Source organism: Akebia trifoliata, unplaced genomic scaffold, assembly GCF_017979445.1.
Source record: "Akebia trifoliata isolate Shusen 1 unplaced genomic scaffold, ASM1797944v1 Contig00131_ERROPOS169462, whole genome shotgun sequence".
Taxonomy (NCBI): domain Eukaryota; kingdom Viridiplantae; phylum Streptophyta; class Magnoliopsida; order Ranunculales; family Lardizabalaceae; genus Akebia; species Akebia trifoliata.
Genome location: NW_028236850.1, coordinates 108,285 through 122,733, shown reverse-complemented (window position 1 = coordinate 122,733; position 14,449 = coordinate 108,285). Strand labels below are relative to the sequence as shown.

The window sequence follows — 14,449 nt, the reverse complement described above, 5'->3', positions numbered from 1 at the left end:
TGTTGAGAACCAAAAGTCAAGATTGAAGGAATTGAAAATTTACTAGAAAACCAAGTTAGAAGATTAGTATATGCTTAATACATGGGATAAATTGGAAAATGTTTGTATTATCTTGAGAAAACAATTAAAAGAGGCTTTAACATATAATTTCCTTAAGCAAACCCACTGTACACATTCCAAGCATAACTTCCTAACCGACTGAACCTTCATTGAGTGAGGGCCAATGCAAAATAATGAAAAACCTTAGGTTAGTGAGGGCCAAAGCAAAAAAATGCTAAGGCCTTAGCTGACCAATGACCTGAAGGAAACCAAGCTTGGCCATTGCCCAGCTTAGTTAACTTTTTTGAAATGAGTTGGTTCTTTTAAGGTGGGTCCCACGTAAGTTTGAAGTTTGTCAGATTTACCCTTCTTCGCTTGATTTGTGTGAGCTGTCAGGCTCGGTCTAGGCAAATTGGGGTATCTACAATTGTTGAACTCGACAATGAAAAGTTGTGAACTTGACAATAAAAATGTTGCACTTAACAATGAAATTTTTGTGAACTTAACACTAAATGTGATTCAAAATTTTTTTTTTCATTTTTAGGCTTCGATATAAGATAGAGCATCTCGAAATACTCAAACATTAATGCAAATATTATAATTGTGAAATAGACACCTGAATCAAAAGGTATCATTTCAAAAAAATTAGAATCCAAATTTCATTCGTTATTTTTGTCATAAAGCATCGAAATAAATCGACAAATACATCCAAATGTTCAAAGTTAGGAGTATCATTCTCTATTATTCATTTGACCAGGTAGATCTTTCTGTTGTGTTTTTTTATACAAAATCTCTCTTAAAAATCTAACAAGTCTAAGGGAACCGTACTTTATCAAGTTTGTTGCTTGACAAACTTTAAAGTGATACCCTGAGTCTGACTTTCAGAATATTCTCAAAATTCCACTATTTATTTTTTCTAGAGATACGAATAAAAAACTCGGGGTTTTACATTCTCTCCTCTTTAATAAAAATTTCGTCATCGAAATTGAAGTCATACCTTATCAAACTTCGTTGTTACCACACAACATGTATAATAAATGATACCTACCCTCAATTATCATCTATTCTTGGTTCTAAGCCAATGTCATTTTCAATTCATAAACCTTATGTCACCTATTTTTCATCAACCCAATACATCCATCAATTAATCACTCCAAATCACTCTCATATTCCAACTAATCCATTATTTGTATAACCCTAAGATAACAATCAATTCACATTATATCACTTCCCCACTAATATCTATCAACAACAATCCTTTCACATCTTCTATATTCTTTATCTTTACTTCTCTCACAATTACACTGTTTATTATATTTTACTCATACTTGCCATGAATATTACTCCTCAATGCATAGACTTACCGCAAACACTCCACTACTATTTGCACACCATGTAATATTTCTTAATAAAATAATACACAACATCTACACTTAGTATACCCCCTACTATAATACAAATATTTACTAACACTACATTCGCAAATTGCATTCACAATCTCCATTCCCAATACACCAGTATCTTTATATTCAATTCAATATTCCATTTTCTATTTTACCTTACTATGCTTATTTCATCAACATTCTTTGCCCCATACTACCTCAATAATTTTTTATCAATCATAGTCTCCCCATGGTGTAGATAATTTCATTACTTGACTCGTGTCAGTAGTTTCTAACTCTAGCAAGTGTGCACAATCTCAACAAAATTATATGATCTAGAGGAACTAGTATTGAATATAACTCCACTTTTTAATATTATAATTAAAAATCGTACATTCCAAAATTTCGTCGGAGACATGTACCTTCTCCTGGATCACAACCCTTGTTCGCGACTGTGATAGAGGGCACTCTCTCCAGATATGTTCCACATGATCACGCGCGTAACATACCAACGATCTTGTTTTCATAGGTTTCTGTAGAGTAGGCAGTTGGTCAACTGGAGCCTGCATGCTTTGAACCTGCCTTGTTGGTTCATTTGACCCTATTGGCATCATTGGAGTTCCAACTGCTCTATAACTCAGTGATGGGGGAACTCTACGACTCAGTAGTGGAGGAGTTTTATATTGTGGATACACTGATCCGGGGGAGATTGGCTTCGAATACATCGGCCTCTTGGTTGAATTTGATTTGGAAAGAAAAGAAGTCTAAGGTCAACTAATTTGCCCCCTAGAGGTCTATAACTCCATCTCCCCTCGTTTTACCCTCTAAGCTCGACTTATCGTATTTGTAAAATGGTAGTCTCAATCATTGACCTCCTAGCCCTTAGGTAGGATTATAGTCCTCTAAAGAATCTATGGGCCTTCTACAGATCTGTCAAGATAAGCTCAGGCACATATCGTGACAACCTAGTAAACAACATATCATAGTCTGTAATCGATAAATTACCCTGCACTAATCTCAAAAAGTCCTAGTACTTGATTTCTCGAGTAGTCTCGGATATAAATCTATCAACAAACATCCTCTTGAACTCTACCCACTCAAACGATTCATCTTCCAATACATTCCTCTCAAAATGTTACTAATGACTGGCATTACCGTCCAACTGGAATGTAGTCACCATCACCCACTGATCTCTCAAGCACTACATGGCACTCAAAATCTCTCAAGTCTTCAGAACCTACTCATTAACCTCAATCGGATCGAAAAAACCCCCAAATCTCGGTGGACGTAATCGTTGAAAATTCTACAACCACATCCCAAAATTTACATATCCTTTAGGCTAGGGATTTCTCTTATTCTTCAAAGGCACGATCTGTGATAGTGGTCTTTAAGGTGGACTAGTATTTACTTCTTACGAAGAAGTCCAACATTCCCTCATTTCTTGGATTTAGTGGTGTACCTTACAATTATGGTAAGTCTTGTACCATTTCTCACTTCTGATCGCTAGTTTTATCTGTTTGGGATGGCACGAGTACGTTATCAACTTTATTGAAACCTGGTGGCCTTATTATTCCTTGAATTTGTTTGTTTAGCATCTTTTTGAGTCACACATCCTTAATTGGTTGACGTCGACCAGAATATTGCTATCCCTTATGTCATAATTTGTCACATTCGTAATATATCTCAATTCTTTCTTTCGACGATTTAGTAGTATATGTTATTATTTTTTATAAAATTCTTTCATTTATTGAGTTGGTTGTCTATAATCTCACTCATCATGTATGGTTATTTTCTTATGAATTTATTAGTTTTGTAATTATTTGTCTCTTATTAGATACTAATTGCCTTTCTTCCATTTGACTTCAAGGTAGTGATGGTTATATTATTCATATTTCCTCTCTGGACTTGACATGAGACTCAACCATTTGTCCCATGGATGACATTAACTGTGTTATTGGGTCAGTGATTTGATCTAGAACATGTATTGTCTTTGTTGCATTTCAACCTATGTCTCGTCTACTTCTCTCGCTTATGTTTATCCGTAACAAGACACTTATCAGAATAAGGCCAAAATTGCTCTTACGTAATTATGAATTCCTATCGTAGTCTGGGACTTAGTAATGGACTCCATTTCCATTACTAACAGAACGAACCTAAAATCCTATCATAAGCTTACTAGACTCTATAGACTTCTAGATACAGAAGAACTCGTAATTCCAATGCGGAATTACTAATGAGCTCGGATACCGAATTCTTAGTGACACTTTATGATTATCGCTTTAATATTTATGATATTAGCCAACTCCTATAAACATAGCAGATCTATATCTCATATGGATATAATGTTATGCTCTGATACCATCTGTGACGCCCCACCAAATGCTAACACAAAGTCCCATGTCAGATCTCGAGGCACTAGGTGGCTCCTCGAAATTTCAACATAGTCTCTTCTATTTATGTTAGCATTCCAAGGGATTCAACATGTTCTACCGGATAAACAACATCCATAATATCCTGTATATACATAAAAAATATAGTAATAGCTAAAGCCTATATACATCTAATAATGTATGATAGATCAGAGTACGGAAGGAATAAAATACAGGATTATACAAACATTCATCACTCTAACAAAAGTCCTACGCTTAGTACAAGACGCATAATACTACCTAAACAAACTAACACCACTAGGGGGTATAGCCCTAGTACTCAACAGGTAACGGACTCTGATCGTCTATCTGACTTACCATATAGTCCTTACTCATGTACTATATTTGCCTCGCCAAGCCCCAGATCTGAAACTAAAAAAATGAAGAAAGAAATGGTAAGTAACAATGGTTACCCAGTAGAGAAGCAAACAATTTATGTCAATAACATCTTTTAACATGAACGAATAAACATACTGAATCATTTTAACACATGCAAAGTTTTACAGAAGAAAATACAATTAACTAGTACATATAGCCAGGGATGAGCAACTAAACATTTTAAAACTCACATTACATCATCAACAGTACTCAATATAACATTTTCTTTTTATACAAATCTAATTGACTAAATGAACACATTAAACATGCATTTCATTTTACATATCAAAATAATGCAACAAATACATAATACACGATGGTGGAGTAGTGGAATTAGAGAATTGGGATTCACGACTGGATCGCTCCCAGTCGGGATATGATGTTTCATAATAAAGAATTAGTTCTTGATTTTGTGGTTGGTCGTTGTTTACCATACTTGCGGGATTATTTATCCAGCGTAGGTTGGCCATTTGGCGTGACCGTAAGCAATGGGTCTTTTTTCAATATGTCAGAACGTTCAACTACTATAGATTGTTAGTGATCACTGACTAATCATCTTCATCTATGCCTATTAGGTATGCACGTGATTCTCAAATATACAATCCATTCGTACATAACCACCTTTACATTACAAGTTCACTAGTAAAGATAGAGAGGATAAACCCACATTCCAATTGTGACTTCACTCTCATATGCGTCTCATACCACGTATGAGTTTGGTTGTCGCTACCGTACACCCCAAGATAGTACACCACTCCGGATGATATGACACACTATCCCTTCAGATATTCACAGACTCTTAACAACTCATAAAATATATATATATATATATATATATATATATATTAGTTTCATTTGAAAATAAAAGAGAAATTAACAATACAAGATTAAGAATGGATATCCAGTTTCCTACCATGCAACTGTGGCCACCCGGCCTAAAGTAAATAACAGAACATAAAAGTAAACAATACCTTATGTTAACAGAACATAAATAAATATGCAACCAATAACATTATCCTTGGATATCCATTCATCAACCTATACACAACATACAATATAAAATGCAAACATTACTCCTTGGTCGTACTTCCTACACTCAGTCACGTGTCAGCTCATGGATCCTGCCATGTGTAGTACTGCTACCACACCGCTATCCTAGTTAATCACGGGCCCAGTTTGGCACGTGTACGGAGTGTGACATCTCATCTTTTCGGATGTAAAATGCAGACATCACCCTCGGGTGTGATTCTGATATTTTATCGTTTCATCCATTTTTTTTCTTTTTCCAATTTTCGTAATTTTCAATCTTTCGAAAGAAAACATTCATCAACTCAATATGAATTCACTGAATATTAATCATTTTTCCAACTATGAAATTCATTTTTTAATAACATTGAAAAAATACAAAACTTAAATCAAAATGAGGTCCGAACGGTGCACATGACCCAACTAACAGAAATAACCCAATAAAATATTCTACCCACGTATAATTTGTTATAAAATATAATTAAACATATCAAATATGCAAGTTCTGACGTGAATTTGAAATAACAAAAAGAATTCTACAATTTTTAAACTTAATACAATTTTTGATAAAAATCGTAAATGCAATTTTCATAAATCTATGGTTACCAATAGAAATTGAGAGTCTTTACATTTCTATGTGCGATAAGATTGAAGTGTGTTGCGCGAAAATCAAGACAATCAACATGGAAATCGAGACAGATCGAACTTTGAGGCCATTGATTTTTGAATTTGACCTAGTGGTTTCGAAGATCTCAATGCCATTGTCATTTCTCCCTTCTGCGACAGAGGACGGTTTGACCTCAAAACAGATGAAATCTATGGTCGAAGTTTCGAAACTCCCATGTCGTATACGATTGATTTTTGACGATATGGGGTGAAAAAGAAGAAAAAATAAAAAGAAACTGGATGGATTTTGTAGAGGTCGAGGTTGCAGACGATTTTTCCTTCTACGTCGAAGGTTAAAGATGGACCGTTAGCGGTGGATCGAAATTTGAAGATTTGAGAAAAAAAACCAATTTTTCTGTTTAAAAAACCTTCGACTGATTTTTAACGATTTAACATGATGATGAATAGTATTTTTAATTAAAAAAATTATTTATATAAGTACGGGACGAAATCAATATTTTACCTATTGTTTCGTACGACGATAACTTGACCGTCTAGACTCCAAAAGTGATGAATGAATGTTCTATTTTATCTAATTTTTTGTTCCGAATCTAATGGTATGATCCAATTCTATAAATTATGTATTTAAAAAAAATATACTTTTACGACCCGATGGGACCTTAAAATTGACGTCATTTTCGTTTTTGACGATAATTAGACTTTTTAGACTCCAAAAATGACAAGTAAATAGTTCATTTTTTATAAATTTTTGTTATGAACTCAATGGTGTGATCAAATTTTAAAAATTCATGCTCTAACAAAAAATCATTATTTTAGTTTGGTCCGACTCGAAAATCAAGGATTTTGTAACTTTTCTGCTCGGACTCGCATTTGAGCGTGCTTATAGGCTAAAGTATTTTTTCGATAATTTTGAATCCAATGGTGAAGTCAGATTTCATTAAAAATAATCAGAACAAAATCCTAAAATTTTACCCTAAGTCCCACTTTTAGAATTTTCTCAAAATTCTACTATTTATTTTTTCTTGAGATACGAATCAAAAACTCATGATTTTCTGTAAAAACTTAAGAAAAAAGTTGAGTTTTCAATTGTTTTGAATGCCCTTATGAATACGGCGAGCACCCTACCCGCAACTTTAAGATAAGGGTGGGTCCATTTGCACATACCGAAATGACTCATTTCACCCACTTGCTTATTATACCCACCTTAACCTAAAAATATCCCTTACACAAACCTAATAATCTGTTGTAACCTCCATTTCCTATTGCACACACCTAAAGGTACCGAACCATTTCTTCATATCTTCTTCTTCATTTTCTCTTCTTCTTCTTCTTTACAGTTTGAAAGATTTCAATTAGGGTTTTAAGCTTTAATCTTACTTATTTTTCTTACCCTAACATTTTCACTCGAATTGAAGCTAGTCACATGAGAAAGTTTTGTTTAGTAGATACCTACCGAATCAATTTTGCAACTGTCGATAGAAAGTTTTGTTCGGTAGGTACTTACCAAACTTATTTTGTAATATTTGTAGGTATCTACTGAATTTGCTAAAACAAGATCGATCTGAACCTACTGAACAGAATTTAAAAAAAAAATTCGAGTTCTTCGATTCAAAATTGTTGTTTTGAGGTTTTAAAAATGATTTTTCTATCTTTCTTAATGGTTAAATCTAAAAAAGTAAAAGAAATTTCAAAGAAATAAGATAACTTAAAAAAAAAAATCCTAAAACCTAATCTTCATTGATTCAACTTCTCACAAAACTCAAGAGGAGATGAATACTAAGAAGAACAAAAAGATGATGAGGAGGAAGGAAGAAGTGGGTTTTGAGATTTGTTTGGTAGGAATGCACAACTATGAAAAACACAAGGGTAAAATGTTTTTTTTTTTTTTTTTTTTAAAATCATTTAAGTGGGTGAAATGAGTCATTTTGATATGTGCAAATAGACCCACCCTTAAAATTAGCCCTTTTGATATATATGTTCTAGAGTGATGTTTTGATCATAGGTTTGACATATGACACAAATGATGTAAGCAATAAAAGAGAATTTATTTCCTGCTCATAGTGAAAAAATGAAATTTCTTGGTTAATGACCTTTTGGAATTAAAAAAAAAATATGAACCAATACCACACTCTTGTAAGGGACGAAATTCTATGAATTTAAAAAATATATATATTTAAGTTATTTTTCACTATTAAATCTTAATTTTAAATTTGAATATTCGGTTGCCGTCCATTTTCAACACCTTAGATCAAGTTCGAAAAACTTTGTTTTTAATTTTTTTTAATCATTAGTTTTTTTAATGAAATATAAAATTTTGTGACATTGGATCGCCAATATAATAATAATCCATGTGGGACCCATTACCCTTTTTATTTTTGAAATCTAAATATTAAAATTCGATGGCCCCTGCATGAAACATGGTCTTAAGAAAACATCTAACCACCTATTTGTATAAATAAATAAATAAATAAACAATTTTAATTATTTATCGTACACGAGATGAGATTAGTTATTTATCGCACACGAGATGAGATGTTTTTTAGTTTTGACAACTCGAGGTTCGAGACTTCGAGCAGACTAAACAAAGTCTTGTCTCTCCTTCCGAAATCCGAATCTTGTTCATCTTCAATCTAGTAGTTAGGGTTCATAGTTTCTTCAATGGAGTTCTATTTCCCTTCTTCTCTAATTCTATTACTATTACTCTATCTATCTATTTCTCAAGCAAAATCAGTCTCCAACCTCACCTCTCCTTATCTCTCCCCATCACTCTTCTTCCCTAATTATCAACAAATGTTCCAAACCTTCAAGATCTTCGTTTATGAATCCGAAAAAACCCCAATCAACCATTACTACTTCTGTAGAATCTCTCTTCCATTCTTCTCTCCTACAAAGCCCCTTTTTAACTCCAAATGATGAACAAGCTCATCTCTTCTACTTTTCTCCTCTCGATTTCTCAACCAGATCCTTATCTCGATCCATCAGAGATCTACGAATGTTCCTCCCTTACTGGAACCGTACACTTGGTGCTGATCATTTCTACGTCTCATCTGATGGAATCGGTTTCGAATCGGATAGAAATCTACTCGAGTTGAAGAAGAATTCAATTCAGATCTCCAGTTTTCCTGCAATCGAAGGTAGGTTTATTCCTCACAAGGACATAACTTTACCTCCTTTTGATCCTTCTCTCTCAGAAAATTTTCATCTTCAGATCAACAAAATTGTGAGATTTCTAGGTTATTTTAATGGTAAATATGGTCAAAATCCAGAGACTAGTTTTAATTCAACGTTGTTGAGCGATTTACGTGGTGATCCTGAGTTTTTTATCCAATCTGAACCGTTGGATGGTGATGGTGATCCAGTGGCCTATGCAGAGAGTAAGTTTTGCTTGTTTTTTTACGGTGGTGATTTTTCCGGGATTGGTGTGGCTCTGAGATCTGGATGCGTGCCAGTAGTGATTACTGACCGTCCGATTCTTGATCTGCCTTTCATGGATGTGTTGAAATGGTCAGAGATCGCTGTGTTTGTTGGGACGAGAGAAGGGTTTAAGGGGGTGAAGAGCGCACTGGTTCGCACGTGCGAATTGCAGAAGTATGACCGGATGAGAGAATTGGGGAAGATAGCAAGTAAGCATTTTGTTTGGAATTTGTCTCCGCAACCGTACGATGCGTTCTATACGGTCTTGTATCAGTTATGGTTGAGGCGGCATACGATCCGATACGCACGAAGAGAGATGAATTAGAGAGAGAGAGAGAGATTCATTTGTATACGATCCGATACGTTTGAAGTATCGGAATCTTGTGCTGAACGCGGAACGCTTTGTGTACATTGTCGTTTGTGCTGAACCTCGATAAAAACAGTTTTCTCAATAAAACGGAACGAACCGAATTGGTCCGATTGGATCTAACTGTAGCATTAATCTTGTAACAAAGTCGGCGAACCACGGGTGTTTTGGGCGTTTTCTTTTAGACCAGGCTAGCCTCACTAACTTAGTAACATTTCACATTTTATTTAAGGTCGTTGAACGGTTCCACATGGGTTATCATATTGGAAATCCAACATCACAGCTTTCTTAGATTTAATGAAAAAAACTCATATTTAACAACAAAAATAAAAATAAAAGTAATCTTTTTCGTGGCTTTTTTCAAGGTGTCCAAAGTGGACTTCAAATTCAAAGGTCACAATTAACATTTTTGTATTTTTCAATTATTGAAGTTGTTATAATTTTTTCTTCTACAAATCATGTTTTGAATGCCACATGGTCTAGAAACTTTCTTTCATAACTTAAATAAGAAAAATGTTTTTCTTCTTTTTTATTTTTTAATGAAAATCAATGAATTAAGGAAAAAAGTTCAGTATTTTTTAAATGGTTCCAGGTGAACAAAAACTTCTGTTCAGAGGCATTCCATAATCGTAGATGAGGGAACTTTAGGAGTGGATGGAATTTGTCAAACTACAACAAATCTTGTGTGTTTTACGTACTTGATGTTATTCGAAACTTACTCGCCTGCCTGCTATATTGAAATTCCCATTTCATGTTTGGCCTATTCAACTTTTTACTCACCTTCTCTAATATTCTAGCTTCAATAAGTGATGTGACCATGTGTTTGATCTCGCAGTTCAACTTGATTTGTCGAACCATGAATAGTCGTCAGTAAACTCGAGAGGAGAATCTACATCGATCATTCAAGAAAGAGTGTCATTACAATAGTAGAGTCATCGATCTCACAACTCAACTTGAATCACCAAGCCACAAAAACTCAGAGATTCCAAATAAGATTTGTAATGCAAAAACCCAAAAAAATAAAAGCATAATCTAAAAGGGCATAGTAAAAACCTGAAAGGGTACTATGAGTAAAAAAATCAGATTATAGCAAGATCAAAGCCACCGGCACGATAAAAAACCTTAAAAGGCGTCGATGCGCAAAAATGTGGAAATCGAGTGTGGTGAAAACCGTAACTGGCACTAGGGGCAATAAGGAAAAAAAACTCCTAACCCGTATGAGTATAAACTGTGAATGGCAAAATTTCTTAAAATCCCAAGTCCTACGCTCAGTTAATATTCACCTAGTACTGGGGCACTGACGATGACTCTAAAAGAGCCTAAAAGCTACTGACATCTATATCTTCAGTAGTTGGTAAAAATACATAAATCATTGAATTAACAAAGGTTTTTCAAAAAATTTCATATTCTATATCTACAATATCTATTCGACAAAGACAAATCACAAAAATTCAAATGTTTTCAAAACTACTATTTTGGTCGATGATGAAAAATCTAGGACTTATTCAAACTTCATGTTTTCAAAACAAATAGATACACCTGAGGCCAAGTAAAGAAAAATATATTTTCTTTTCATTTCAAAAAGTTTCACATTACATTTTTGCTAAACAAAAAGAAAATACAAAAATATATGGTACCAATCATACGTCTCGATGAGAAATGAAGAAAGAATCAAGTCCACCTTCCAAGGCACGAATTCGGGCAGTTTGCCCCATCATCACCACCTTAGCGTCCGAAACATCACGACTCACCAAGTAAGACGTGAAGGCATCAAAGCAGGGACCCTATGCGAGCCTCTCCTGCAGATCATCGATATCAGCCCTCAAAATGGAAGACTTTTCGCTTCTCAAAGACTCAAGTCGAGTTATCTAGGTCTTCAGATCATTCTCAGAATGTAGCCAAAGCATCTCAATCCGCTTATGAGACACCTTCATCTTTTCCATTCGATCACGGTGGTCGAAAAAACGACCCAGGCCGACCTCTGGGTATTGTGTTAAGTGCAATTACTTCCTTCTGGCTTCTTGTTCCACCAAAGAGAGTCTTTGATTTCTTTTGGAATGAGAATTCTCGTGATGAGTGGGATATCCTTTCTAACGATGGTGTTGTTCAATGACCAAGATTCTGGTAACTGTGTTCTCTACTGCGAGTAAATACTCCAAATTCCAACCAGAACAACATGCAGATATTGTAAGAGAATAGCACCGATGCAACAGGCTCATTCGTAGTTTAACCCAAAAATAAATAAAAAAAGGTCAAAAAATAAAAATAAAATAAAATGAAATGAAAATAAAAAAAATAGCATTTTTGCAAAAGCTCAACTCAAATTATCCAAGACTCGTTAGAAAACTCTCGTTTCAAAGTTTTTCACCAAATATCACAAATCTGATACCTCATACGAATTCCGGGCCACGAGGTTGAGGAAATCAAAAGACTTGCCCTGTCAGACCCCGTGCTTGGGTAACCACTTTTTATCATCAAATTCATCAAATTGAATCGATGTTTGCAAAACTTGTCTAAGCAAAATCCTCGGGCCCTTACAAATCAGGGTTCGTCTATTCTTTGCAGTTCTTTACACACAACTCCTGCAAAGAAGGGCAGCTGTAGACACCCAAATTTGACCAAGCTCTCGATGTAAATGCCCCAAAAATCGTAAAAATTGAAAATAGCCCAAGGCCCAAAGTATCGAAAACCCAATGTTTTTCTTTTTCAATAAATGGCCCAAGGCCCTACCCACATGGCCCATGGACCCTAACTCCTCACTACCTGTGACGCCCCGCCAAACACTAACACAAATCCCAAGGCCAAATCCCAAGGTACTAGGTGGCACCTCGAAATTTAGGCATGGCTCTCTCTGTTTATGTTAGTGTTCCACGGAACTCGAAAACATCGTAATTTAATATACCACAAATTCTGACCATATATAAAGGCAACACGAAAATAACAACGGAAGACTGAAAATATCTAATACATGAGTATATCAGAGTGTGTAAGTTTAACAATATACAAGATTTCCAAAGTACTCTTACTTTTAATACAAACCTAACACTCACTCCAAAATCTACAGACATCTTGGACGAAACTGACATCTCTAAGGGGTGTAGCCCTAGTGCTCACCAAGCAATAGACTCTGATCGTCGATCTGACTGACCAGATACTCCTTACTTAACGACTCTGCGCCTGTCTTGGTAACTGCAAGTGTTGAAACTAAAAAAAAAATAGGAAGGAAAGGGTGAGTAACGTTGGTTACCTAGTAAGTTCACAACCAATTCCTACTAATAACCTCCCCTAAACATGGTCAAGTAAGCATGCTAAACAGTTTAACATATGCAAAACTTTTTGGGTTTACCCTAACTTTTTATGGTAACCAAAATCTAGACCAAGTTCACCTACCCTGTATTTCATCTTCTCCCCTCTCTTCTTGCATCAGATCCCGTTGAAACCCTTTCGATCACCATAACAATTTCATTGAAGATGTGCCAATGGTAGGAGAATGAGGGGTTGGCAATTCCCTTTTTTTCCCCCTTTTTAAGAAAACTTAACCAATAATTTTACAAAAGCATGCTCCTTTAATGAATTTAAAAAAAGAAAGTCGCATTAAGTAGAACTTACACTACTTGAATCTAGATATACATATCATATTCCAAGTTACAACTAATCAATCATTTGGTGAAATCGATGCAATCTTAATTTGTAAAAAAAAAAATATTAATTTACCATTTTTCAAGTAGAAGCTATGTGACGTAATCCATTAAACCAAACATAATTCCATATTAAAGTAATCACTTGGCTATCTTGTGTAGGAACTGCTTTGTTACATATCTTCATTACAACCAATTTTTTTTTTCCTTATGTTGGGATATGTAAGAAAGGCTAAAAAGCATACCTATCATTCAACAAAGCAATGCTTAGCGCACTTGAGATAGCAGCAACAATAGCAAGCGGCCTCCTAAGAAATGCAATCCCTGCAAAAAATAAATTAAGAAACTAAACCCTACTACCAATCTAAGAAGATTTGAAATTAAAATCATAATTGCTTTGTTCTCTTACCGAGAATGAAAATAATCATGATAAAATAGTTCGTCCGATAGCTGTGAATTTAATAAACACATAAGATTCAATTATCTAAAAATTCAAAAGAACTAAAACAATCGCAAAGGAAAACTAAAATCACAGTTACACCAATCAAAATCAAACAAAGAAAGAAACATAAATTATTGAATAAGAAAAGTGTAGAGAGATCGTCGTACTAGTAGAGATTGCATTTGAGGCGGCTGTTCCATTTGGAATAAGATCTAGGAATAGTGAATCTGGAGAAGAACTCTGAGAGAGGTCGAGGAGGTGATGACCAATCAACTTCACGAAGCGCGTCTATCAGATCTTCTGCTGTAACGTTTCCCCAATCCATCTCTATCTGCCGCTTGAAACCCTAGAGATGGATCGTTCGCTAAACACAAGAAGGGATTCAAAGACACAGAAATGTTGGAAAATTGAAACCCAATAGAAAAGAAAACCCAATAATTTCGAAATTGACTCTCCTGCTCCGTCTCTCTCCGACTTTTATTTATAACTATATATATAACAGAGTGATTGGAGTTACAACGAAGTTCACGAAGTTTGTGTCTTGGATTACTATTGCCACACCAACTTTTACTAATAGCCTACCAATTCATGTGATAGCTCATAAAATTGAAGAATTTAAGGCAAATTACCATTTCGTTGGTTGAATACGACAAAATTCCGAGTATGATAGATTGATCATTTTACTTTCCAAAACATGTTTTCACGTG

General features: G+C 34.8%; 2 protein-coding genes across 2 annotated transcripts; one reads left to right on the top strand and one right to left on the bottom strand.

Moving 5' to 3' along the window:
• Window positions 1–8,440: 8,440 nt before the first annotated feature.
• Window positions 8,441–9,809, top strand: LOC147381939 (putative glycosyltransferase At5g20260). The gene has a single exon (XM_086429785.1). It carries the CDS (start codon window positions 8,700–8,702, stop codon window positions 9,618–9,620), a length of 921 nt encoding a protein of 306 aa, XP_086285911.1. The 5' UTR covers window positions 8,441–8,699; the 3' UTR covers window positions 9,621–9,809.
• Window positions 9,810–13,040: 3,231 nt separating this feature from the next.
• LOC147381938 (PRA1 family protein A1-like) lies at window positions 13,041–14,241 on the bottom strand. Its single transcript, XM_086429784.1, has 3 exons — window positions 13,910–14,241; window positions 13,710–13,750; window positions 13,041–13,624 (listed from the first exon to the last, which is right to left on the bottom strand). Exons 1-3 carry the CDS (start codon window positions 14,065–14,067, stop codon window positions 13,533–13,535), a joined length of 291 nt encoding a protein of 96 aa, XP_086285910.1. The 5' UTR covers window positions 14,068–14,241; the 3' UTR covers window positions 13,041–13,532.
• Window positions 14,242–14,449: the final 208 nt, after the last annotated feature.

Bases quoted from the DNA above. Each gene is read 5' to 3' on its own strand.
- LOC147381938 (XM_086429784.1), bottom strand. From the start codon at position 14,067: ATGGATTGGGGAAACGTTACAGCAGAAGATCTGATAGACGCGCTTCGT. The intron at 13,751-13,909 runs GTACGACGATCT...TTAAATTCACAG, and splicing joins CTCAAATGCAATCTCTACTA to CTATCGGACGAACTATTTTA. The intron at 13,625-13,709 runs GTAAGAGAACAA...TATTTTTTGCAG, and splicing joins CATGATTATTTTCATTCTCG to GGATTGCATTTCTTAGGAGG.
- LOC147381939 (XM_086429785.1), top strand. From the start codon at position 8,700: ATGAATCCGAAAAAACCCCAATCAACCATTACTACTTCTGTAGAATCT.